This window comes from Urtica dioica, chromosome 1 (assembly GCF_054948205.1).
Source record: "Urtica dioica subsp. dioica isolate 48M chromosome 1, U.dioica_male_clone48M_v1_H2, whole genome shotgun sequence".
Lineage (NCBI taxonomy): Eukaryota > Viridiplantae > Streptophyta > Magnoliopsida > Rosales > Urticaceae > Urtica > Urtica dioica.
This window is the reverse complement of record NC_142756.1, coordinates 12168571-12195972: the sequence shown is the minus strand read 5'-3', so window position 1 is coordinate 12195972 and position 27402 is coordinate 12168571. Positions and strand designations below refer to the sequence as shown.

General features: G+C 35.7%; 3 protein-coding genes and 1 pseudogene across 3 annotated transcripts; 1 reads left to right on the top strand and 3 right to left on the bottom strand.

Moving 5' to 3' along the window:
• Positions 1-12597: 12597 nt before the first annotated feature.
• Positions 12598-14509, bottom strand: LOC149407263 (anthocyanidin 3-O-glucosyltransferase 2-like). The gene has a single exon (XM_089612369.1). It carries the CDS (start codon positions 14387-14389, stop codon positions 12950-12952), a length of 1440 nt encoding a protein of 479 aa, XP_089468495.1. The 5' UTR covers positions 14390-14509; the 3' UTR covers positions 12598-12949.
• Positions 14510-14955: 446 nt separating this feature from the next.
• LOC149407262 (anthocyanidin 3-O-glucosyltransferase 2-like) lies at positions 14956-17044 on the bottom strand. Its single transcript, XM_089612360.1, has one exon. The coding sequence runs from the start codon at positions 16990-16992 to the stop codon at positions 15550-15552; it is 1443 nt and encodes a 480-aa protein (XP_089468486.1). The 5' UTR covers positions 16993-17044; the 3' UTR covers positions 14956-15549.
• Positions 17045-20920: 3876 nt separating this feature from the next.
• Positions 20921-22154, top strand: LOC149407261 (uncharacterized). Its single transcript, XM_089619682.1, has 3 exons — positions 20921-20942; positions 21077-21858; positions 22095-22154. Exons 1-3 carry the CDS (start codon positions 20921-20923, stop codon positions 22152-22154), a joined length of 864 nt encoding a protein of 287 aa, XP_089475808.1.
• A 1741-nt stretch (positions 22155-23895) lies between these two features.
• LOC149407260 (anthocyanidin 3-O-glucosyltransferase 2 pseudogene) lies at positions 23896-25404 on the bottom strand (annotated as a pseudogene).
• Positions 25405-27402: the final 1998 nt, after the last annotated feature.

Here is a 27402-nt window from a genome sequence, read left to right as displayed (position 1 = left end):
AACTAATATATATTTAATATATATAATAGTTACATATTTATAACTAAAATATGTGAATTTCTTACAAACATGTAAATAATATGTATATTAGTTACATCATAGGTATTCTTGTTGAAATGCGAGTTATTAATGCATTATGTATATTGTTTCATGAATGTATAATGGGCGTAGGATGAGTTCTCACATATGATGCCTATGGGTATTAGTTTTTTATTTCTTCTTGTATTTAGTTCTAGAGGAATACGTGTAAAGAGAGCAAGTTGGAGTATAAGGTATAGAGCCTAAGCGCGGTGGGTGTGACAGAGGACATAAAACCAAGTCTTAATTCACAGTTTGTGACTAATTTCAGAGAACTAGTTACAAGTTTGTCATTAATTTCAAAATTCAGTGATGTAATGACAAGTTTGTCATTAATTTTAGAGAATTACAAATTCGTCACTAATTCTTGAGAATAAGTTACAAGTTTGTCACTAATTTATTGATGAATATGATTGGAATATATATTTTGAATTAATACATTTAAAACAGCAACAACTTTGTTTGTAACTAATTCACAAAATTTAGTGACAACTTTGTCACTAAATCAATATAACCCTTAAATTACAAAATTTACAAATGTAACTCTTAAATTTGTAAAAGAAAATGCACTTGGATGTTGGATCTCAGTTAGAAGTTATAAATCATGCATAACACCACACATACAGTATTCAAGAACCGAAATCGAATTGAAAGACATAGATAAATCCATAATGAAAGGTTTTTTTTTTCTTGACATGACACAATACGAACAAGTTGACAAATTTTGAACATCAATAAATATACCCAAGCTCACATGAGTGAATTTAGCTAATACTTGAACTATAAATTGCACGGGTTCCAAGTTGGACAGTTTGATCTAAAACAACCTTAATCGCCTCTTCCCGGGTATTTGATCGCCATGCTTATGATCTTTATATGTGGTTTCATGTTTTCTATTTCACATTGAAAAAAATCTATATACAAATCTTGAGGCAAACCCATGAAGAAGCTATGTAAAAGAATAATTCTAGTAAATAAACCAAGATTCTTCGGCCAATTTTATCCTATTCAGAGTTGATGAAAATACTCTTTGTTTTCTCATCACTCTTTGTTCTTTAATTCTTTCGCGAGTTGATCAAAATACTCTTTGTTCTTTCAATTCTTTTGTCACTAACTCACTGGAATTAGTTACAAACTTGTAACTAATTTTATATAATTAGTTACAAACTCGTCACTAATTTCATAGAATCAGTGACTAACTTGTAACTAAAACAAGAGAATTAGCGACAAACTTATAACTAAGCACTATTTGTAACTAACTATATGGAATTTAGTTACAAGTTTGTCACTATAGCCAGAGAATAGTTACAAACTTGTAACTAATTCCAAAAAATAAGTTACAAAGATGTCTCTAATGCAAAAGAATCCATCACTAATTTATAACCAAAATTGTAACCCAATAGACTCATCAATGCAACCAAAATTTTAAATTACTGCAGAAACCAAGCTCTGGCCTTTAAAATTGGAAGTTCGCTGGTTTCAAGGATTATCAAATACAATTGCTATATAACCAAACAAACGACATTAGAATTTCAGATCTCGCAATAGAATGAACAAAACTTAGATATCGCAATAGAGCGAACAAAATAGGCATCAAGAAACAAAAAGGGAAATAAAACGAGCTTCACAAATCGGTAAAGGAAATGGAACACAGATCAGGGATCGAGAGGCTCACCAAGCTCCGTTGGAGCTTAAAGGGCAAGATCGGAGAGAGACTGAAGCTCTTGTGGAAGCCACCGTTAAAGATGAATCGGACGAGGCTAGAGAGAGAAAAAAAAAGGTGACAATAATGAAGACATTTCATAAAATAAAATTCTTTGAGACAATTCTTCAAACACATGGCGTAGGAAAAATGAAATCAAACAGAACACCAACAAAATGACGAGCCTAATTTCTCGAAGCTACGGCCACACAATATATTCAAACAAAAATCATAGACAGAGAGAGCTCAGGGTAATGAGAAAGGCGTAGCGGAGCTCTTGAGTGTATGTAATGGAGAAGAAGAAGCGGAAAAATAAGAAAAGAAAAAGGAAAAAATGAGATCAACAAAAGCCAACAAAAATCTATCTAAATTCTTGAGCGAGAAGAAACGAATCCTACCTCAACAAACTCCGGCGATACTACTTATTGAATATGCCGTACGACCTCCTCCTTGCGATGACTGGTCTATCACCATCGGAATCAACCCGTACTCGCGCCGACCGACCTGAACGTGTTCGTCGCCACTCTGGACATTGCGCTTCTCATCTCATCATCATCGGAGGTGGAAGGAGGAGACAATGGAGAACAACAAAGAAGTGGAAGTAGGAGACGCTGGAGGAAGAGAGAAAAGATCGGAGAGAAGGAGAGGGATCATACCTGTTTTTCAATGGGTCTGACAGATGGTATATAAGGTGGTATTAAAAAAAGATTAAGATGGTATTTAAAAAAAAAGGAAAAGAGGGTATTAAGGTCTTTAACTAAGTCAAAGGTAAAGTCAAGGTCCTAAATGTGCCATTTTTCAAAAAAGAAAGTAATGTGGAAAGTGGCACTAATTTACTCCTAGTTATGAACTTATGACAAATTCTAAAATATATATCTTCAAATTTGAAAGATGAAATAGTTCTTCAATTCTACATATTAATATATATATATATATATATATATATATATTCAAAAGCTTGATTTTTATTTTATGTTACAAATGTACATAATTTAATTGTACTTAGATCATATATAAATTATTTTTGGCAATCAAAAAAAGCTTTATAGCTATATTATTTTAGTTATATATATATACATATCTTTAACAATTATATTTTAAAGCGTCGTCTAACTTTTGGATGCGAATAATCGCATCCAAAAGAGCATTAAATGCGACTGATCGTATCCAATGGGATCACTGAGAATCTACTAATTCTCGCTCATTTAAGTATGAGTATTGACTAATGGATGCGACTTGTCACATCCAAAGTCCAAATTTAAAGCGGGATATATTTCCCCATTTTATTTCCATTCCGTTGATGACCTGGATTTATTTTAATTTAATTACTTCTGGATGCGAGTAGTCGCATCCAATTCTCTTTTGATGAAAGTTGCATCTGTTGTCACAATTAGATGCGACTTTGCGCATCAAAAAATAAGGTCACGCCCAATTAAACTCTTATTCTCCTCCTCATTCTTCGATTAAGAAATATATATATATATATATATATATATATATATATATATATATATATATAAATGCCTGTAATAAAAAAAACTGTAAATATGTATGTATGTAAATAGATTATATATATATAGAAAACATTTTAATAAAGAGATTTTTGATAATAAGTGAAGTGTGTTTATATCTCGTTGAAGCAAAAAGTCCCACATATTGCTTAGATATATGAATGATATGAGCTTTCATTTATTATAAATACAAAGAAGGATCATTCCTTCAGCCACCAAAGTCTTGCATTGGCTATTGGGCCCGCTTTTGAAAGCCCGTGTAATCATTTAATTTATTTATCGGCGATGAGTTTTTAACTTGAATTCACTATATCGTGATATTTTAGTCACATCGATAAAATTGATATTTTGATATCGGTAGCATTATATCGTCAATATCTCGTGACATATTCAATGATATTTTGAACCTTATGTGGAACCATGAAATTGAAAATTGACTGTGTTTGAGCCCTTAGACCAATCAGCCTAAGTCATGTGCCCTACATCTTCTTTCTTTTGTTTATTTATTTTTCCATTTTTTTTTCATAGGTTATATTATCCTTATTAGAAAGTGTGGCATATAACACTCAAGAAGCTATGTGACTATTAAAAAGACAGACAAGGATATATCATATCCACTAAAGAGCTTAAAATGCAGTTCGTCATGTGGAATCTCAGGATGAACTGCAATCTAACGTCATATTAGATTAGAGATCCTTCTTTTTGCACGCGAGCCTCTCACGAATATGATCTCAGTGAAATAAACGAAAACACAAGTTAATCAAGTCTCTGTCGGTATGGAACACTGAGATTGAAAGTAATTCTTATATTCGGTTGTCATTGAAGAACAAGAACCGGTACCAAAAAGACCAAGCTTGAGATAATTTAATCGTATGCCACTGATATTTAAATGATTACAAAACAAAAATCCTAGGACGGACATAATATGCCATATGCACTAAATTAAAGCGATTGTTATTATTGTCCTTTTATGTCAGACACAGGAGCCAGTAACAGTGAGAAAAGCGTCATTTACCCTCTTCAAGTATTCGCCCTCTACCGTGTATTTGTCTTTTGATTTGTGTTTCTCTTCTACGAAAGGGACTTCGTTTCCATCTCGTTCTTTATTTATGTTTTTGGAGTTAAATAAAATAAAGAATAAAATTAAAGGCATCCGAAAATGTGGCTAGCTCTCTCTGCGAAAGAGTTCACATACTCTTTTATGTCTATTATTATCTCACTTCGTTTCGATTGGTACCACGTACATATGAGTATCTCATTCCAGTATTTCGCTTATCTTATTTCGTCATTATCTCACTAAAATCGAGCGTTCGATATATCGTACCTACCGGTACGAGTATCTACGATACTTAATTTCTTTGTTACGATCGTACAATACCTTGTTTCTATGTAATGATTGTAGTTAGTATATTATTTGTATACTCTGTCAATGAGTTATTAAAGCAAATTATATGATAGTGGTATAGATATCTTAGGGTGTATATAATCATACAATAAATACCATTCTTTTGTTTTTTCCGTTTTTTACTTTCTTTAGTCGGTTAAGTGGATCAATATATAGTGGATCAATATATAGCAGTGATATATATATATATATATATATATATATATATATAGAAAGATTCTTTACGAGTGTACAAAAATAAAAGGGGAATACGACTCAGTCCAACTATTATATGCGGCTCTATACGTAGAGAGAGAGGACGCGTTTGACACAACTTTTTTAAGCCTGTTTTTGCTGTTAGCGAAAATCAAACTGCAATCTTACTATTTGGTAAAACAGTTTTTAGAAAAAATTTCAAAAACGAGTTTAAAATTGTACATAAGTCACAAAAGCTAGGAATCTTAGCTTTTAGAAAAAAAAACGTTTTTGTATCTGATATAAAATTACTTTAATATCCTCATGTGATTATCCATAGCACTGTTAAATATTTATTTTATGTCTATTTTAGTCTTTTTACTATAATATATTTATTTTACCAAACGCAAAATCAGTTTTTGTTACCAGTAACAATTGTTTTATAAACAGCTTACCAAACACCTGTCAATTTAAAAAAAAAACAGTTTTTTCCAAAAACTGAATCTAAAAGCGTTTTTTTTAAAACAAAGCTATGTCAAACGATGCCAGAGTCTGTTAGAGTTTTATTTTATTCTAGAAGTCTATAAATATCTCAAGTTGCATTAGAATTCCTTTTTTTTTTTATCACGCTCTATTCTCTCAATCTCTCTATCTCTCTCCACTTTCCTCTCTATCCCTTTATTTTTCTTCATAAGACCCTAGCCACCAAATATATAAATATTTTCTCTCTTTGTTCTCGAGATTAATGTGCATTAAACACTAATTCTTTTACGACCGTCTGAGAAATTAGGTACGTAATTTGTGATCATTCTCAAATTAATTTCTATTTTGCTTGTGGTTTTATTTTTAAAAGAGCTTATAGATCAAAAGAAAGTTTTTGGTTCGGATTCAATCAAAATCAATTTTAATACGCTTACCGTGACTTCAAAAATAATTATTTTTTCGTCGATTCGTTTTAAAAAAGTTAGATTTAGAGGTTTTCTGTTTAAATGTTAGATCGAATAATATTTTTAGCAAATACAAAATATTTTTTGATTATTCTCTAATCATTGTGCAGACCAGTTTCACAGTTTTGGCATAACTTCAAAACCGTTTTTGAAACGCTTAGTATGGATTTTTCGTTTATTAGTTTGATTCGAAAGTTTTTCAAATGTTTAGAATTATGTGTTTTTCTTTTTCAAATATGTAAATTATTGTTGGTTTAAATAAAAAAAGTTGTACGCGTTAGCTGTTTTTTGAAAATGATTCGCAGAGAAAATTTGGCAAAGGTTTTGACCGTGATGCATCTACAAAAAATGATCAAAATAATGTTTTATATTTACTGGAATTTTTTATAGAAGTTTTTCCAGAGATTTGATTTTTCCCCGAAACCCTAATAGTCAAGGGTATTTTCGTAATTTCACATTGAATTTCGTTTCTGAAAGTTTCTAGAACCTAAAGCATGTCTTGAATCTTTTTCTTAGCTGTTCCCCGATAGTGTTGTATCTCGAATAGGTTTCGAGTCATGTAGAACTTCCAATTCCATCTTCGACCAATGAGCTTTACTCCCATTTTGTATAGATGAGAATAATCTCCCTACAACACAGAGAAGTTCAAAATTAAATATAATGATTGTATAATTCATGATGTGGTTTGTTTATAGCTTTATATCTTTGAGTACGTGTTTTGTTATTTATGTTTTGTAAGTTATGTGATGTTAAGTTAAAGTAGATTTGAGAATACATATTTTATTATTTAGTCATGTTTGTTTTATATGAGCATATGTATGAAAGTTTTAGTGTACATGTCATATACTTATGTAACGTAATTCTCAAAGTGAAAAGATAGAGATAAGCAAGGGAGTCGTATTGCCTCTAGAGGTTTTAAGGAGAAGTTTCCCGGGTCGAGGCTCAAATGGGGAAATTTCTCGGGCCCTAATATGTTTATTAAATAGAGCGAAGTGTGAGACCTTGCAATCTCATATCTTTGTGTCTAAAGTGCGTACTGAAATATGTACGACTACCCTAGGGGCACCCTGAACTAAAAGTTGATAAAATCAAGAAAAGAAAGATCAAGTAACCAATTAGTTTTAAAATAAGAATAACTGGTTCATGCATTGCATTACTCTTTTTATTTTGTGAGCTTTATATTATTCTCGCTGAGCGCAAGCTCGTCTCTTCGAAAAAAAATATATGCGTCTCTATTGTAGGTAAACAACTTGCAAAGAACTGAGCAGAGCGGACTAACGGTCGATAGCGAGAAGGTTGGGTTGTGGTTGTCATTCATGAAATAAGTCTTTCGATACGATTCTTTAAGAAATAAATTTTAAAGTTTTTATTTTCAATAATTTTGAAGTTATGAAGTTTCAAAGAGTTTTCTAATTTGTTTGAGATTTAGAATATTGATTATGTTGTAGTATTTTGCCATTATGTTTGGTTTTAAATTCGTATGTTGTAGTATTTTACCGTTATGTTTGGTTTTAAATTCGTATTTTCAATTTTGGTTAAGTACTTCTCATGAAACGTTTAAAATGCAATTTTCATATTTCTTTTATTTTTTTTTCTTTTTAAATTCTTAAAATTTTGGTTTTTCTTGTACGATGTGTTTTAAAAAAAAAAACCCTCCAATTTTTCTAAAGAATTTTTTAAAGTTTAAAAATTAAGATAATTAAGACGGTCCAAAAAGTCGGGTCGTCACGCCTTCAATAGGGCCCCTTCGACGAGATATCCCCATGACAATACCGTCCCCCTGTGACGACCCGACTTTTCGGACCGTCTTACTTCTACTTGCTTTTTAAACTTTAGAAAATTGTTTATAGAAAAATTGGAGGAATTTTTTTTTTTTAAACATATCATACAAAGGTGAACCAAAATTGTGAACATTTTAAAAAGAAACAAAAGCATTAAATAAAAAAAATAGATTGCGTTTCAAAATATCTTGAGAAGTAATTAACCAAATATGAAAACTATGAGATACTCAATTTAAACCAACATACTAGAAAAATAAAACGTAATCCATAAAATAACTTTAATGAACTAGAAAATCTTAACTTGTAGCGGAAGACTTATTTCGTGAATGGAAACCATGACCTGCCATCTCGCTATCGACGCCGCTAGTCCACCCTACTCAGTTCTTTGCGAGTTGTTTACCTACAACACAGACGCATATTTTTTCGAAAAGATGAGCTTACGCTCAGCGAGAATAATATAAAGCTCACAAAATAAAGTAACGCAATGCATGAGCCGGTTATTAGTATTTTAAACTAATTGATGACTTGATCTTTCTTTTCTTGATTCTATCAACTTTTAGTTCGGGGTGCCCATAGGGTAGTCATACCTATTTCAGTGATCACTTTAGAGACGAAGATGTGGGGTTGCAAAGCCCACACTTCGCTCAATCTAGCTAATAAACTTATTAGGGCCTAGGCCCGAGAAATTTCCCCATTTGAGCCTCGGCCCGAGAAATTCTCCATAATACCTCCGTAACTCGAGGCGGTATGACTCCCTTGCTTAACTTTATCTTTTCACTTTGAATCTTACGTTACATACTGATATGACATGAGCATAATTTTTTTTATATATATCCTCATACAAAAACGTGACTAGAATAAAACATGTATCTCAAATCTACTTTAACATAACACCACATGGCATACAACACATAAATCACATACTACTTCAACTAGTCACGCAATCAAATAACAAATCGCATACTCAAACATATAAATCTATAAACAATTCATATCATGAATAAACACTCATCAAATTTATTTTGAACTAATCTGTGTTGTAGTGAGATTATTCTCACCTGGATATCGAGAGTTACGATCGTAGATCGTCGAAGGAATTATACGCTCTAAGAGAATTGGAACCTAATCGGAAAAAGACTATTGGGATCAGCTGAGAAAAGTATTCAAGACAGACTGTAGGTTCTGGAAATTTTCAGAAACGACATTCAACGTGAAATTACGAAAATACCCTTGGCTATTAGGGTTTCGGCGAAAAATTAAAACTCTGAGAAAACTTCTGTAAAAATTCCAGTACGTATAAAACATAATTTGAATCACTTATTGTAAAGGCATCACGGCCAAAATAATTTTTTAACTATTTATTAAAAAATGAAGAAGTGCTAAAATATAACTTTAAAATTTTTATCAAAAACTGTCTGCGCACCGTTTTGAAAATAATCCGAAAATATTCTGTATTTGATAAAAATATTTTTCGATTAAAGAGTTAGATAGAAGACATCTAAACCTAACTTTTCCAAAAAGGATCAATGCAAAACCAAATTTGTTGAATACAAAGTAAGCGTTTAAAGTCTGAAAATCGGGAATAGGTCTCAGGTCTGTGCGCTGATTTGAAAATAATCGGAAAATATTCTGTATTTGATAAAAATATTTTTCGATTGCAGATTTAGATAGAAGACACTTAAAACTAACGTTTCCAAAAAGAATCAACGCAAAAACAATTTTGTTGAAACCAGCACAATCGTTTTAAGAAACCGTTTTCAAGAAATCCGAACCAGAGAGAAAAGAAAGCATACCTAATTGGAGCTACGAATTTTCAAACCAAGAGAAAGATGGGGGAGGGAGAGCAGAGAAGAAACGTTAAAAGAAGAGGAGGAGATGTTTAAATATGGCTTAATTAAACCCTAAAAGTCCAAACCCTAAAAGCCCAAACCCTAATCATACTTCTAATATTAATATATTAATTATTATTATTAATATTATCAAAACCTACACTTTACACACGTTGGCTGATGTATAATATATATTATATATATGTATAAAAACGTAACACTACATGCTATATATATAACTTTACTTATTATTATATATATAAGTAACTTATATATATAAAAAACTAACGTATAATAACTTAATTATATTACTTTATATAAAGTAAAGTAATATATATATATATATATATATACTATTTACATCATACACGTTAACTTTAATTTATATGTTATAATATATATATATATATATATTAATATATGTAAAGTATGCATATATACGTACATAAAAAAATAAAACTTCAAAAACTACCACATAAATAAAATCATTCACTACTACTTTATAAAAAATATATATATATATATAAATACTAACGTCACTCGAACACCAAAATTTTAGCTTTTTAATAAAGCTTAAAATTTTGGATTTCACACCCCCCAACAGTATCGACCATCAAACGGGACCGTCCCTCCAACAAGATTGCCCCTCCAACAAGACCATACCTCAAATAGGATCTACCCGTTAATAGGAACGTCTCTCCCAAAAGCCGACCCTCCAACACGACCGTCCCTCTGACGGGACCATCCCTCTATAGGACATCCCTTCGAAATGACCTACCCTCGGTGGGATCTCCTCTCGATGGGACCTTCCCATAACGATGATGAAATGACGAGTTTTCTCAGACTCTCACTATTTCACTATAAATATCTCTAATCTCGTCATTAGGAGGTAAGTTTCTCTTAACTTAGATAAACGTCTCTGCCTCTTTCTCACCTCACACATTCTCTCTCTAGAATTTATAAGAGAGAACAAAGGCCCACATCTCACATAACACTCGGACTAATGTTGAGCGTCATAATGCGCACCGAGGAGAAACCTTATGCGCCTCTCTAGCTCACGTCTCCTTCCTTTTTAGGTGACGAATTTCCGGAAACCTCTTTCCTAGACAGAGACAACAAGTTTGGAGGTATCTTCACTGTTCAGTCATCGCGTAGTCAAACCACTGCCGATTTTAGGTATTGCGCGGTCCAACCACTGTCAATTTTAAGTGTTGATTCATTTTTTGGCATTAACATTTGTCTTTGTGGTCAATGTGGAACTCTCAATTTATTATGCTATCTACACAGTGCAACATCTTTTGGCATCCTAAACTCTAACGTTAACAAATGCTAGTCAAGTTTAAAGTAACAAAACGATAATAAAGATAGACAAATAAATTTCAACTATTGTCCAGTGAAAAAATACTAGGTACCAAGTAATAAGGTGCCGAACACTAAAAATTTAAAAGTAGGATTATCTCTAATATAGACGAATCTAGTAAAAGAGATAGTGTAATTAAAGGTGCTGAATGATAGATAATTCTTTCTAATGCGAATATCTGTAAAAAAAAATAAAAAAAAATAGAATTGTGCGTTCTCTCTGTTTTTAGCTTCCTCAAATATTTATAGTTGCTTGAAGGTGGAGTGTTGATCAGACCCACGTCTTAGCGGTTACCTTTAATAAATGCGTCTGGTCGTGGTGATAAATAGTTATTAGGGCTTGTGTTAATTGTAATAACCGTCGAGGTGAGTGTTTTTCGGACGGTTTTGAGTTTTAAATGGCCACGTGTTTTAATGTTGGAAAAATATCATATGTCTTCCTTGTGTTTAATCAAAATGTTGTGTTTATTCTCACACTTTCTAAAAGTATCAGAATTGTGCCTTAACAGTTCTATTAATATCAATTATATACCTTAACATGTTTGCATATCAAAACCCTCATTTTTTTTATATAATTTTGTTGATTTTATTTTTAAAAAAATTAAACTGCCTATTTTATCCTTAATGAATTTCTTCCTTTTATACCCTGAGTAGTTTTTATAATAACAAATAGAGTGTAAGAATTTCGAGCTACGAAAAATCACACATAGAGTTTTAATCATGACGACAATGGGGGAGCTTGATTGGACTAGTCAACCATATTCAGAGAGCTTGCACGGTGCTCGGAGGTTATGGTGGCAGGCAACAACAATTCTTTCTCTTCTCTCTAGTAAGCTCTTCTATTAGTCTTCTTTTGAAAATGGGCAGTTCAATTTTAATTTTGAAAAAAATAACAAAGTTTTATAAAAGGGAGAGTTTTGTTATGTAAACGCATTATAAGGTATATAATTGATATTAATAGGAATGTTAAGAGACACTTCTGATATTTCTAAAAACTGTGAGAATAAACGCAGTATTTCGATTAAACGCATGGGAGACATATGTTATTTTTTCCTTTAATTAATGACTAGTCTTTCACCTACTTCATTCTCTTCTCTTCGAAGTTTTGCTCGGTAGGGTTCACTTTAACCTTATGAGCGGATAGTTCCTTATTTCAATGTCCTTAGAGTCTAGTTTACTCGGGCCCGATGCTGGATACATGCCATTCTCAATACTTTCAAGCACTTGCTCTGTATAAGCAAATTTTGGGAGCAATATATGTGTATTAATATATAGCTTATCATAATTTAATTTGTATTAACCTTTAAAACATATTGTAAAAATTGAAATATTAAATTTTTGTTACAAATAAATCATATTAGTAATTGTTCATATGTAAATATTATATACAAAAATCAGGTTTAGGATCAATAAATTAAAATATATACATATATATACATATGTATATTCTAAAATATAAAAATACATATTTATGTATTTTATATATAAATACTATATGAGATATATTATTAATTATATTTTTCTGTTTTAATATTAACTATATACGTGTATATTAGGACATATTTTTGTAAATATTTCTCTCTTAAAATATATCGGTCTATCATAATTTATTTTGCGGTTTTATCTTTATAGTAACGGTTTATCTATTTGTACGAGTTAATTTGTTTTTTATTTTATTTTATGGAAAACTTGGGAATAAGTGGTAACTCTGTCAGAAACAAAAATGTCGAAGAGTGTTGGACCTTTCCTCCTTATTGTTATTAATTGACATGTGAGGTGCCGAAATATAAATAAACATATTTCTCATATTGTTAAGGATTATAACTTATAAGCAACATAGCTAGATCTATATTTATTCCGTATATATAAAAGAGAAATAGATACCCATTACTTGTGTGGCGGTAATCTGTAGACCAAGAATAACTTTAATTATCTTCAAACATATGTATGACTTATCGTCGTCACCGTCAGACTAATATCAACGCACAAATTTATGACCTGTATACACCGCAGATCAACACCATAATCTTCCGAGTCGTCGTCGAGGACAATAAACTAATTCAAACAACCAAACGTGATAAGGATCAGAATCCATACCAGCTTTTGTAAACAAACAAAAGAACTTAATTATTCTCCAAAAGTCGTCCACATAGGAACTATTTTTTAATCCACAGACTCCATAACCTTATTTATGAAACAAGACATTGAAGTATAGGAGGAGCCACCCTGAATTAAAGCTTTCCTGCTCTTCACGCTCACTTCCTTCACTCTCTTCCTTATCTCACTCTCGCTCTCCATCACTTTCTTTATTCCTCTCTCTATTTGCTTTGCCTTCACAACGAACTCTCCCGATGTACCAGCGTTGAGATCTCTCCTGTCGTCCAAACTTATCTCCACCGCCAGTCCCAACTCCGTCACCATCTCGAAGGCGTTGAAATGCTGCTCCGCGTAGAGCGGCCACGTGGCCACCGGAACCCCAAACCACACGCTCTCCAACAGAGAGTTCCACCCGCAGTGCGACACAAACCCTCCCACCGCCACGTGGCCAAGCACCGCCACCTGCGGGGCCCACCCCACCACCTTCCCGATCCCGGCCGTCCGTTCCATGAATCCTTCCGGAAGCACCTCCGACGGATCATCGTAGTCTGTCGCTGCGAAGAGCACCTTTTCGCTCTTCTCCCCGGGTCGGCGTAGGGACCACAGGAACCGGACCCCGGTGCGCTCGAGCGCGATCGCGATCTCTCTCACTTGATCCCCGGAGAAGCTTCCCATGCTCCCGAAGCACAGGAACACCACCGACGAAGCCGGCTGTCCGTCCAGCCACTCCATGATCTCCGCCGCCTTGTCGCTCACGGCCCATCTCCCGTGGCTCTCTCCGGGGATGATGTTGATAAGCGGGCCCACAGGGTAAGCCGGAGGAAAATCAGATGAAGACAAGGCCCGGAACATTCCTGGCTCGAGCTCCTCGAACGAGTTAACCAAAACCCCCTTCGACCTCTTAATCCCTCTTACGATGTCGTAAAACAAGTGAGCCCAGGCCTTGTCCAGGACAAGGGTAGGCAAAGCCGATTTCGGGACGGGGTTTGAGAAACCGGGCACGGCGAGCTCGTCTTCGATCTCGGTGGTCTCTCCATAGGGGAGCAGATGGGTCGACAGGCAGTGCAATCCGGCCCCGGACGCGTAGAACACGTAAGAGGGGACGCTGAATTCGTCGGCCACGTCGATCATCGCTGTGCAAGCCAAGTCCAACACGAACCCGGCCACCCTTGCCAAGCCGGACGACGATATCTTTGCCACGGCGTCGCGAACGTGGTGCCTCTGGCTCTTGTAGAAGGTGCTGAGGAAGGTCAGGAAATTCATTCCGGCAGGGAGATTATCCTTTGGGAGGTCGACGAACTTGACACTATCGGACGCGGTGAAACGCGAGAGAGACTCCGCGGAGAGGTTGCCACCGGACTCGTAGCCGTTGGGGATCTTGGGAAGGAGCACGGTGACAGAAACGCGAGAGTCAGTCTTCACGAGGACCTTTGCCATCTCCACCGCCGGCACCAAGTGGCCGGCTGCGATTCCCGGGACTAAGATCAGTTCTACGGATGAATCCATTTGTTTCTAATTATTGGAACTCTGTTTCTAATAATTCTAAGCCCCCATTTGCTTTTCTTTATAAAGCAGTTAGTAAAGTTATTACCCCACCGGACCGCAACTTGCATTTTCTAGAGCCATATAATGGGTTGACGTTTACAAATCATGCCATACACGTCATGTTTATCTTTCTCTTTATCATTTTCCAAGGGTATGGTCTTGAGAAATTTCATATAAGTATACTTTTCAAGCACCGTTATTATGCCAGCATTTCTCAATGGAAAGAAATTTATAGCATACACAAAGAAAAATAATGTTTTTTTTTGTGTAACATTCTTTAAATAATGATTATTTTAATTTTTTTAAAATAATATTTCTTTAAATAATAAAGAGTTATTTTTCTTATAAATTAAACTAAGATTAAATAGAGCCCAAATTAATAAATAAATTAAAAAAGATGCAAACATCAAGTAAATAATTTCTTATAACTTTAAAAATGCTATTTTCGTAATAAAAAATTTAAATACGTTATTCTCGCGAAAAAAGTAAAAAAAAAAAAAAAAAAAACAACTACATGAGGCAATTACCACGAGCCCTCTAATTATAGGCATAATTCTTTGGTCTGAACATGCTTCCTTTATGAGTATCCACATTTATGTTAATGGAAGGTGTTTGGGAATCCCGATGTCCACTTTTTTTGCATCCGAGTCCTGTTTTGGCATGTCAGTTTCAAAGCTCCTTCACTACTACAAAAATTGGTGGCAAAAGTCGGGACTTTACGTATAAGAAATGACAATTTTAACGGAAAAAACAATGCACCAAAATTTTTTGGGATTTTGAAGCAACAAGTCACTTCTAAAATCCCCTCGGCGAAAAAATTTAGAAGCGATTTTTGCCGCTTCTAATCTAAAAATTTGGACTTTTCCAATTGTACTCGCATGCTTACCAGGCTAGACATAAACTATTACTTCTTGTTACTCCATAACACGAAACAAAACACGTTCACGATCTAAACTGTAGTAATTGTATATTATTTAATCCACAGACTCCAGAACTTGATTTATGAAACAGGACATCGAAGTATAGGAAAACCACAAGGTGACGAGGATCAGAATCCATACCAGCTTTTGTAAACAGATAAAAGAACTTAATTATTCTCCAAAACATCGTCCACATAGGGACTATTTATAATCCACAGACTCCATAACCTGATTTATGAAACAAGACATTGAAGTATAGGAGGAGCCACCCTGAATTAAAGCTTTCCTGCTCTTCACACTCACTTCCTTCACTCTCTTCCGTATCTCACTCTCGCTCTCCATCACCTTCTCTATTCCTCTCTCTATTTGCTCTGCCTTCACAACGAACTCTCCCGATGTACCAGCGTTGAAATCTCTCCTGTCGTCCAAACTTATCTCCGCCGCCAGTCCCAACTCCGTCACCATCTCGAAGGCGTTGAAATGCTGCTCCGCGTAGAGCGGCCACGTGGCCACCGGAACCCCAAACCACACGCTCTCCAACACGGAGTTCCACCCGCAGTGCGACACAAACCCTCCCACCGCCACGTGGCCCAGCACCGCCACCTGCGGGGCCCACCCCACCACCTTCCCGATCCCAGCCGTCCGTTCCATGAATCCTTCCGGAAGTACCTCCGACGGATTCTCGTAATCTGTGGGGGTCGTTACGGCTATGCCATCCTCCTCCCCGGGCCGGCGTAGGGACCACAGGAACCGGACCCCGGTGCGCTCGAGCGCGATCGCGATCTCGCTCACTTGAACCCCGGAGAAGCTTCCCATGCTCCCGAAGCACAGGAACACCACCGACGAATCAGGCTGTCCGTCCAGCCACTCCATGATCTCCGTCTCCCTATCGGTTCCTCCAAACCCGGGGCCAAAGTTGATGATTGGCCCCACGGGGTAGACCGGAGGGAACTTGGTATTGTCCAAGGTAGACAAGGCTTGGATCAAGCCCGGCTCTAACTCGGTGAATGTGTTGATTATGACCCCCTTGGACGTTGCAATCCCTTTGTTGATTCTGTGAACGAATGGAGCAAAGGCCTTATTGTGCATAGAAGAAGGCCAGGCCGTCTTCGGAATCGGATTGGTGAACCCGGTCACGACGAGATTGCCCTTGAACTCGGAGTAATCGCGGCTCTCGTCGTCCCAATAGGTGTGAAGGTTTAGGGAGAGAATTCCGGCCCCGGACGTGAAGAAGACGTAGGAGGGGACCCCGAACTCGTCAGCAACGTCAATCATCGCCGTACAAAACATGTCTAAAACAAACGCGGCCACTCGGGCCGAGCCGCTGGATGATATCTTCCTCACGGCCTCACGGACGTGTGGCTTCTGGCTCTCGTGACCGGTGGCGAGAAAGGAGATCACCGTCGAGTCGGCGGTGGGGTCGTCCCGCGGGAGGTCGACGAACTTGACACGCTCCGACGCGGCGGAAGATGAGAGAGAGTCGGCGGTTTTGTCGCCGGCCGACTTAAAAGGAAGCTTGAAGAGGAGCAGGGTGACTGAGAGGCGAGAATCTCTGGCCACGAGGAGCTTCGCTAACTCCACCGCCGATACCAAGTGGCCGGTTGCAATGGCCGGGACCAGGATCAGCTCTATCGTTGAAACCATGTTTGGTAAAATCTAATCTTCAATGAAAAGTGATCGCACTAAACCACAGGCACAATATTAATCACTTAGTTTATGGCTACACCTATGAGTTGATATATTGACTTTCATGTACAAGTGACGTCATGGCTTTGCTGGCACGGTTTCAAGACGTACGTTGTGGAGTTAGTGTCGACTGTTTTTCAACCGTTTCGATGCAGCTGGCATCATGTGTTAATCTAACTTAACATGACTTTATTAGAACTTTATTATTTTATTTGTTTAATTTTTTTAATCGCAAACAAAACTACATTGTCGGATCATTACTATTTTTGGCAGCATTCATATTAATCATAAGAAACCGACAAATTTATCATTGGATCTTAAAAAAAAAAAAAAAATCAAACTTTATGAAAGCTTTCATTCGAGAAAAAAATTTACGATAAACTTGTTCACAAAAACTGTAATTTATAAAAAGCTTCTTTGTTGATAAATTTCTCACTTAAAAAATGGTTTAAATGAAAAATCTATCAGCGAGAGTGTATTTTGTAATTAATTTGTCAATAAAGTAAAGACTATCCTGTCAATAAAACCCATACATATTGAGAAATTTCATTTTTTGGGCTTAATAAACCATTAAATATCAAGATTAGACCCTAATGTTTAAAAATATCTAAATATGAACTTTTGACCCAAAATCGGACACAAATACCCTTGATTCAAAAAACCCATGTGTTTTCTCTCATTTTCAAATGATTTTCATCACAAATCTTTTTCATTTTCGAATTGGTTGCGCTAGGATTAGAATTTTCGGTGGTCGAGCTCGTGGGGTTCGGGGCAACGCCCCGATTTTTTTTTTTTTTAAGGAATTTGGGTATGTGTTCAGTTTCGATTTTGAGGGTTTCACCTTGAATTTCATCGTACGGCATCGTACAGCATCGTACGATGTCGTACGATGTCGTACGATGAGATACAATGAATCTCACATTGAATCTCATCGTACGACATCGTACAGCATCGTACGACATCGTACGATGAGATACAATGTGAAACCCTCAAAATCGATAAAATTCATACACATTATAATGTACGATGTCGTACGATGCTGTACGATGTCGTACGATTCTGTACGATGTCGTACGATGCTGTACGATGAGATTCAATGTGAAACCCTCAAAATCGAACCTGAACACATTCAATGCTGTACGATGTCGTACGATGATGTACGATGTCGTACGATTCTGTACGATGCGATACGATGAGATTCAATGTGAAACCCTCAAAATCGAATCTGAACACATACAATGCTGTACGATGTCGTATCTCATCGTACGACATCGTACGACATCGTACGATGCTGTACGATGCCGTACGATGAAATTCAAGGTGAAACCCTCAAAATCGAAACTGAACACATACCCAAATTCCTAAAAAAAAAAAAAAAAATCGGGGCGTTGCCCCGAACCCCACGAGCTCGACCACCGAAAATTCTAATCCTAGCGCAACCAATTCGAAAATGAAAAAGATTTGTGATGAAAATCATTTGAAAATGAGAGAAAACACATGGGTTTTTTGAATCAATGGTATTTGTGTCCGATTTTGGGCCAAAAGTCCATATTAAGATATTTTTAAACATTAGGGTCTAATCTTGATATTTAATGGCTTATTAAGCCCAATTAATGAAATTTCTCTACATATTTAAGGAAAATTCCGTGATATTTATTTCTTTTGGCTTTAAGTGGGTCCCGGCCCTAGTTTTTATTGTTATCGTTTGGCTTTATTTGTGGATTTGTTCATTGGGAAAACAGAATTGATTTTTGGCACGATTAACGACTCAAAACGATCCACTCACGTGTTGACACGTGAGTGGATCGTTTTGAGTCGTTAATCGTGCCGAATAGCTTTACTCTTAGGAAAAACCAAAAGAAAGAAATTTTTTTTTTGAACCGTTGTCAGAAAAAAATATGAAAATATTATAATAAAAAATGGAAATCTTAATTTTTTTATTAATAAAATTGAATATATAAACATGTCATTTAACAATCGGAAAATATCAAGCGTATCTCTCGTGTTTAATCGAAATGCGAGATTTATCCCCTCTATTTCTAGAAATATCTGACATATCCCTTCAGTTTAATATAAACGACATATATCTCCCTTAAAAATGTTATATTACAAATATCACATTTTTCGTTTATTTAAAAAAAAAAAATTTGAACTCCCAAAAATATCTTTAATAGAATAAATATTTATTTACTATTTTATTAAAAAAAATCAAAATCTCTCTTTATAAAAAAAATCCATAACATTTTAAAAATAAATTTTTTAATTTAATTTTTTTGTATATAGAATAGAAAATAAAAAATTATTTCATTAAAGGTATTTTGGGGAATTCAAATTATTTTTTTGTAAAAAATAAACGAAAATGGTGATATTTGTAATATAACATTTTTTAGGGGACGTATATGTCATTTATATTAAATTAACAAAAAATTGGCTGTATAAGCCACTGAAACTCGTCCAATTTAAAAGTAGCCAACGTTTCGTTAATAATCCGTAAATAGCCCCAGTGATTACGTGGCAACTCATTTAAGAAGAATTTTTTACTCATTTGCCCTTGGTTGACCGATTACATAATTCTTTTTTAGGCAGTTTTTTAGTTTGAATTTTGAAAAAAACTTCGGCAACTTTTAATTACTCAATAATCAAAATCCCGAATTTATGGAAAACGTGGCTGCAGTTATAATGATCTTGGATGCAGTTACTTAAAACGTGGAAGCAGTTATTCTGATCACATAATTGATTACGTGGATGCAGTCAATATGAACGCATCATATTAGGCGATTAGTTTCCAATTTTGATACAAAAAATATCCTTGATATCTGTTAATAATTATTCTTTTTATTGAAAATATATTCAGTTGTTATTTTTGAACGCTAATTCAAATTAATTTGGCCGCCAATAAACGTTCAACTTTTATTTTCCAGGTTTCAACCATTTTGATCGCATAATTTTGATTACGTGGAAGCAGTTAATATGAGCGCATCATATTAGGCGATTAGTTTCAAATTTTGATACAAAAAATATCCTGGATATCTGTTAGTAATTATTCTTTTTATTGATAATATATTCAGTTGATATTTTTGAACGCTTATTCAAATTAATTTGGCCGCCAATAGACGTTCAACTTTTATTTTCCAGGTTTCAACGTTTTGAAAAAAAATTTAGTCCCTGAAAATAAATCTCCAAAAGCATGGATGAATGGTCGTCGTTTTCTTTGATCGATTCAGGTATGGGTTTTTAATATATTTATGCAGTTTTGATAACTGATTTCTCATGCACGTTTACCCTGTTTTCAGTGAACTTATTTGAGTATCAGTGCAATGAATCGTCGAAAGCAGTTGTCGCAGCTAGTCATGAAGAACCTCCGGCAGATGTTGTTTTGTATGATGAACCGGATTTGAGGAATTTTCCTATGAATTTTGATATTAATGTTAATAACGTATTTAGACGCAAAGATGTTCTTCAAATGGCTATTGGCATGACCGCAGTTCGCAACAATTTTGAATTCAAGGTGTTGAGATCCAGTAAAACGCGTTATAGTATTGGTTGTTCGGATATGCAGTGTGGCTGGAAGTTAAATGCGTCGGTATGCAAGAATTCTGGATTATGGGTCATAAGGTCATATGTTAAAAAACATACTTGTTATGGTAAATCTGTTGTGCACAAGAATAAACATGCATCGTCTGTACTTATTAGCAAATGTGTCAAAGATGACTTTCGTGGCCCATTGGCAAATCAAATTACACCTTCAGGAGTGGCTGAAATTATGAGGACTCGATTTAATGTGGAGGTAACATATTTTCGTGCATGGAAGGGTCGTAAAGAAGCTTTGAGGGATCTTCGTGGTGATTTTGAGGAGTCATATAGTCATTTACCAATAGTTGGTGAAATGATCAAAGAGAAGAATCCAGGTTTTTATTTACAGCTTATTTACTATTAATGTTGTCTGTAAATACTATATACTTTTACGTCTTTGTTTGGTTATTTACTGAACTCGTTGTAAATCAATGACTTATTTACATACTTTTTTTGTTATGTTTTCCAGGGTCTTATACTGTGACCGAGATTGAATCTGATGGGACATTTAGGTATTTCTTTTTGGCATTTGGAGCTTCTGTTCACGGATTTCAATTTTGCCGCCCAGTAATATCTGTTGATGGTACTTTCCTGAAAGGCAAATCTTATGGTACATTACTTTTGGCCACTGCTCTAGATGGTGATAATCACTTGTTTCCATTAGCCTTTAGTATTGTGGATTCCGAGAATGACAAATCTTGGTCTTGGTTTATGAATCATCTTCGAATTGTTTATGGTGTTAGAAAAGACTTGGTATTTGTTTCGGATAGGCACAAGTCAATTTACAAGGCAGTTGGCAATGTATTCCCGGAGGCGAAATTTGCTATATGCATGCAACATCTTTGGTGTAATGTGAAGGCAAAATTTGGTAAAACATACATTCAGCCACTTTTCTATAGATGTGCTAAAGCCTATTCTGTAAGAGAGTTTGAATATTGGCTTAATATACTCTCCAACAACAAAGTAAAAATCAAAAAGTATCTTCTCAAAGCCGATCCAGAGTTGTGGGCTAGGAGCAAGTTTCCGGGAAAGAGGTTCGATGTTATGACCACAAACATCTCTGAGTGTTTGAATGCTGTTTTGCGAGAAGCAAGAGGCTGGCCGGTTGCATGTCTTGTTTTGAGTTATAGAAGTCTAATTCAAAACTGGATCCACAAGAAGAGGGAGCTAATTCCAAAGATGCAATCAGGACTAACAGGAACTGGGTTCAAGATACTATTTGATTCGCAGGAGGCTGCTCGATCTATGAATGTGAGTTACATATTTTTTGATATTCTGTTAATAACGTATCATTATTTACAAACCATTTTTGATATTCTCAGCAAGTAGTAAGTTTGATATTTACCTGATATTATCTCAAAGTCATAGATATTGAAAACCAATATGTTTCCACATACATTGAAATGAAGTTCATCAACATTCTTGGACTCTACTTGACTGAGCACGAGTAAATGTGCCAGTTTTTTGGGATATACATGGCCTTTAAGGTGTTGAAGATGAGCAAATGGCCCACGACTGAACAGCTCCTGTTGATATTCTGTTTCTAGGAGTGGCATGAGGGTTTCAATGATGCTGAAAGATGAATGAACTATGATTCGTTGTTTTAAATCCCAGTTCTTCCTTTCTACTATCATGTCCCCAATCTGCACACAAATAGAATTAACAAACTTATTTACACGACGCTGTTATTTACAACCTTAATATCATCCCCATCTTTAACAATTTTTTACACTACTTCATAGTATATATCTGCTATACTTTAGTATTTACATTCAGCCCAAAATTATATGTACTTACAACCACAAATTAGTAACCATTTACATTCAGCCCAATAACATTTCGTTTTATTTTTCAAATTTAAATCAAGCGGTCAGTACTCTAAAATTTATTCTGTCTTTAAACTTATGTTTTGAATTATTTAAGTTTATTAACATTATTGACAATGAAAATAAAAGTTCGGATAAAAAAAACTTACCCTTGTTGCATTTGTTTTTCTCCGACTTGATTTAATCCCCTTTTCTTGATTCTCTGCAACTTGTTTTTTTTTCTTTGAGGGGGATTTCTTCGCCATTGTTCTATATCACAGCGATTTTGTGTGAAACCAAAGAAAAAAGGGAAAACACAATTATCAGTCCTAGCGATTTTGAAAAATCAGTCGATTTCATATACATGCATGCCACATATATAAAAAAGTTAGAAACGAATTTTATTTTCCTTTATTTACTAACCTCTGTTCGTTCTTCTTCGTCATCGATGTTTCCCTCTTCTGGTTACGATTTCGATTTCGTAAATAAGTGTGTTGACTCTTCTTTTTTGGTTCAAATTCGTGCGGTTTCTTCGTCGCTATATTTTGGGGTTTTTTTTTTCGTTTTGAAAAAAAATTTGGAGCAGTTGCGTGTGGAGATTTAGCCGCGTCGTATCTCATAAATGCTCCTCGATTTACGCATGCATTAATATCCGAATATTAGTGTTGATTCTGATTAATGACCCGGATATTAGTGGGCGGGAAAATGTGAGGGTATAATTGCCCAAAATTAGTTGTAAATAAATCCTCGCGGCTATTTACCACCTATTTACAAAACGTTGGCTAAAATTAAATTGGCCATTTTCGTGAGGCTATTTGGCTTAATTACCCTTAAATTAAAGGGATATGTCTGATGTTTCTAGAAATAAAGGGGATAAATCTCGCATTTAGATTAAACACGAGATACTCTCGATATTTTTCATTTAATAATCTACACTATTCTAGACTCGGTAGCTCAATGGATAAGAGGTTTTTTTTTTATTAATTTTTTTTTATCTGGACGAATTCCCAGATATCAGGCTAATTCACATTATTATATATATATATAAAGAAGAACCCGGTTTTACTGTTCATGCTACAGTGAATCTGGGTTTTTCTCTTAAAATTTTCAAAAAATACCTATTTAAGTTTTAAAATTACATAAATAACTGTATAACAAAATTCCATAAAGGACTTTAAAAAACGAAAATTCCAAAAATAATTCTAAAAAGAGAAAATTTCAGAAACACCTCTAAAAATGAAAATTCCCTTAACTTTAAAACGATAACAATTATTATTACAACTTACTATTTCTAATTTTTTTTTTATATCTGAGTTATTATTTAATTAAAATGGTTTAAATATATATTAAAAAGTGATAAAAAAAAATGCTAACTTTTACATATGACAAGTGACAACCAACAATTGCAAATCGTTCACATTATTATCTAATTTAAAATTTATCAAACCTCCCGAGCAACGCCGGGGCTTATTGCTTGTACAGAAAGAAAGAACAAAAGTAAAAGGTCAAGCTACTCCATAACGTCTTTTATGAAACGGGATAGTGAAGTGCGGGAAATGCCACCGTGAAGCAAGGCTTTCCTGCTCTTCTCACTCATCTCCTTTACCTTCTTCCTTACGTCACTGTCCCTTTCCATTAGCTTCACTATACCCATCTCGATTTTCTCAGCCTTCACAACAGACTCTCCAGTATCTTTGTCGGTGAAGAAATCCATCCGGGTGTCAAGCGAGATCTCCGTCGCCAGTCCCAACTCCGTCACCATCTCGAAAGCATTAAGATGCTGCTCGGCGTAGAGCGGCCACGTCGCCACCGGAACCCCAAACCACACGCTCTCCAACACAGAGTTCCACCCGCAGTGCGACACGAACCCTCCCACCGCCACGTGGCCCAGCACCGCCACCTGTGGGGCCCACCCCACAACCTTCCCCATCCCGGCCGTCCGTTCCATGAATCCTTCCGGAAGCACCTCCGATGGATTCTCGTAGTCACCGGGGTTGGGTAAAGCTCTATCGTCATGCACGTGTCGGCGTAGGGACCACAGGAACCGAACCCCGGTGCGCTCCAGCGCGATCGCGATCTCTCTCATCTGGTCTCCACCAAAGCTTCCCATGCTCCCGAAGCACAGGAACACCACCGAAGAAGCAGGCTGTCCATCCAACCACTCCATTATCTCTCCGCCGCTCACTCCGGCGTTTAAGTTAATCAAGGGCCCCACGTGGTAAACCGGAGAGAGCTCGGAGGAAGACAAGGCCTCGATCATGCCGGGCTCGAGCTCCTCGAACGTGTTGACCAGAACACCCTTGCACTTCGCAATCCCTGTCTTGATATCCGAAAACAACGACGACCAAGCCCTGTCAAGCACAAGAGTAGGCAACGCTGTCTTTGGAATCGAATTCGCGAAACCAGGCACGACAATCTCGTCCTCGATCCCAGCGCCGAGAAGATGGGTCGTCAGGCAGAGAAACCCGGCCCCGCAGGTGAAGAACACGTAGGAAGGGATCCCGAACTCGTCGGCCACGTCGATCAACGGCGACCCAACCATGTCCAACAAGAATCCGGCTACCCGGGCCGAGCCGGACAATATCTTCCCGACAGCTTCGCGGACGTGGGGCTTCTGGGTCTCGTAGAAGATGCCGAGGAAGGACTGTAGGGTTGATTCGCTGGCAGGGTCGTCCCTCGGAAGGTCAACGAACTTGAGACGCTCGGACGAGGTAGAAGAAGAGGATAGAGACTCGGCGGTGGGATTGCCAGCAAAATCAAAGGGGAGCTTGAGGAGAAGCACGGTGATCGAGACACGAGTGTCTGTTTCTACGAGGAGCTTTGCCATCTCCACCGCCGAGAACAAGTGGCCGGCACCAATGGCCGGGATAACGATCAGTTCTATCGATGCGTCCATGTTGTAGTAGTGGAACACTGTTTCTTAGTCGATGCTTGTATTTGCTTCCCCTTAATCAATAAAGAGTGTTCACTCTCGGCCACATATTATCAATCCCTCTACAATAAATTTATGCAGGTACACCTAACAGTTAAGCAATCAATTTCTAAAAGGAGTGACGTAATTTAAAATGTTTTCCCCAAAAAACAGCATTATTTTCTCAAAATTTAATTAAATAAAAAAGTATAATTTATAAATGTTTTCCAATAATAGTATTGTCGTTACATTAATACAACATTTTAAATTTCGTTGAGATTCGAACTCAAGACTTACATAAAATTTATACAACTTGGTCTATTGGATGCACAAGTGTTTACCAATAGACCAAGTTACAATCTTTTTATATTTTATACAATTTTAATATAAAATTTGTAAATAGTTATAAATTAAGTTATTAAAATTGTGTCTCATATAAACTATATATATATATATACATATGTATATACACATTTATACAACTATCTATATGTATTGGGTATAATACGTTGAGATTGAAATTAATTAGATATTGAAAACTATAAAATATAATTGGCATGAATCTCAATTAAAAATTGAATGAAAAACATACATACATACATACATACATACATACATACATACATATTATGTAACATTATTTTCATATAGTTTTCCACCGGCATGTCAATTTTCTATTGAAAATGGCATTTGAAAACGGCATTTTATTTGCCATTTTTCCACATTTTTTCCGTTCGATTTTCTGTCGTATTGTCGATTTCTTGTAAAACAAGAAGCTCAAAACGGCGTCGAATACGACATTTCGAATATATTCCGATTTTAATATGGTAAAATACGTTATATAAAAGTAGATTCATTAGTGTTTTTCGTGTTTTTCAGCAACACGTCTATAAATTGTCAGACATTGTTTACAAACCTGCGAGCCTGGAAATTTCGGGACTAGGTTTCAAATGAGCGAGTCGGTGAGTAGCATAAATCATGTAATGTGTTTGAAAAAATAGTGTATTGGTTTATGCATGACTAACGTCCTCTTAGAAATAGTGTTTGATACGTTAATTGGCTAAGTTTGTAGTTGGAAAAATTGTTCCAATATGTCATACATCATGGTCTTAATGTTGCGAATTTTCTCGCACACACAAGTGCACGTGGTCGCAATAGTAATAAATCGTAAGAACGAGTCGATCCCACGAGGACTATCTAAATTGAGGAATCCGATAATCACAAGCTAATATAGAACTAAATATAGTTGATGGAATCGTTGTCACAAAAATTCACTAACATGTCACAAAATTAAATAACTAGATGCACAAAAAATTCTAATGGCTAAAGGGAAGGACTATGGTTCACGGGTTCATAAAACAACTTAGATTCGCTGAATTAGGAAAAGAAACAAGCTATTGAGATTCATACTTTTCACTACTCATACTCACTTAAATAGAATTGATAGATCTCTCTCAAGCATCTAACAACCTAAACCGATACCGGAATATCATCTCTCGATCTCAACTCCTAACAAGCACGGCTAGCATAAAAACAAGAGTATTCTCACAAGTCTAGAACAACCTAGCTATATCTAGCCTAGGAATGAATTCTAGTAATCCACACAAAAACACAACAACCTAATCTTTCTCAAGCATTAGAGTTGAACATAAAACAAGCATGAGTTCATGACATTCATACAAGCATTAAGCATAGTTATGGATTAAGCAAAAGTGATGAGAAAAACAACAACCTAACAATTCTAATATCATAAATCCTACATCGTAATGAACCCGCTACACCATAGCCCAACATGAGATTAGTTCATATTAATCACTATGACAATAAACAAACACAAAGATGAACACAAGAACAATGAAACAAAAGACATCATACTTGAATTGAAAAAGTAAGAGATAGAGATAGAGAATAGAACACTGTTTTAAAGTTGTAGCAATGGTAGAACTCAGCAACTCAATCCTTGTCTTCAAATTTGAGCTACAAAGTATGAACAAGTCTGGAAATTTTCTGGAAAATAATGGAAAACTAAGGAAAAGAAAAGATGTCCTTGATAGATTCTAAATTATCTCCTCCATGCAT

Excerpts from the sequence above, each read along its gene's own strand:
- LOC149407263 (XM_089612369.1), bottom strand. The coding sequence starts at position 14,389 with ATGGATTCATCCGTAGAACTGATCTTAGTCCCGGGAATCGCAGCCGGC.
- LOC149407262 (XM_089612360.1), bottom strand. The coding sequence starts at position 16,992 with ATGGTTTCAACGATAGAGCTGATCCTGGTCCCGGCCATTGCAACCGGC.
- LOC149407261 (XM_089619682.1), top strand. The coding sequence starts at position 20,921 with ATGATCAAAGAGAAGAATCCAG. Across the intron at positions 20,943-21,076 it reads GATCAAAGAGAAGAATCCAG|GGTCTTATACTGTGACCGAG; the intron begins GTTTTTATTTAC and ends TATGTTTTCCAG. Across the intron at positions 21,859-22,094 it reads AGGCTGCTCGATCTATGAAT|GTGTTGAAGATGAGCAAATG; the intron begins GTGAGTTACATA and ends ATGGCCTTTAAG.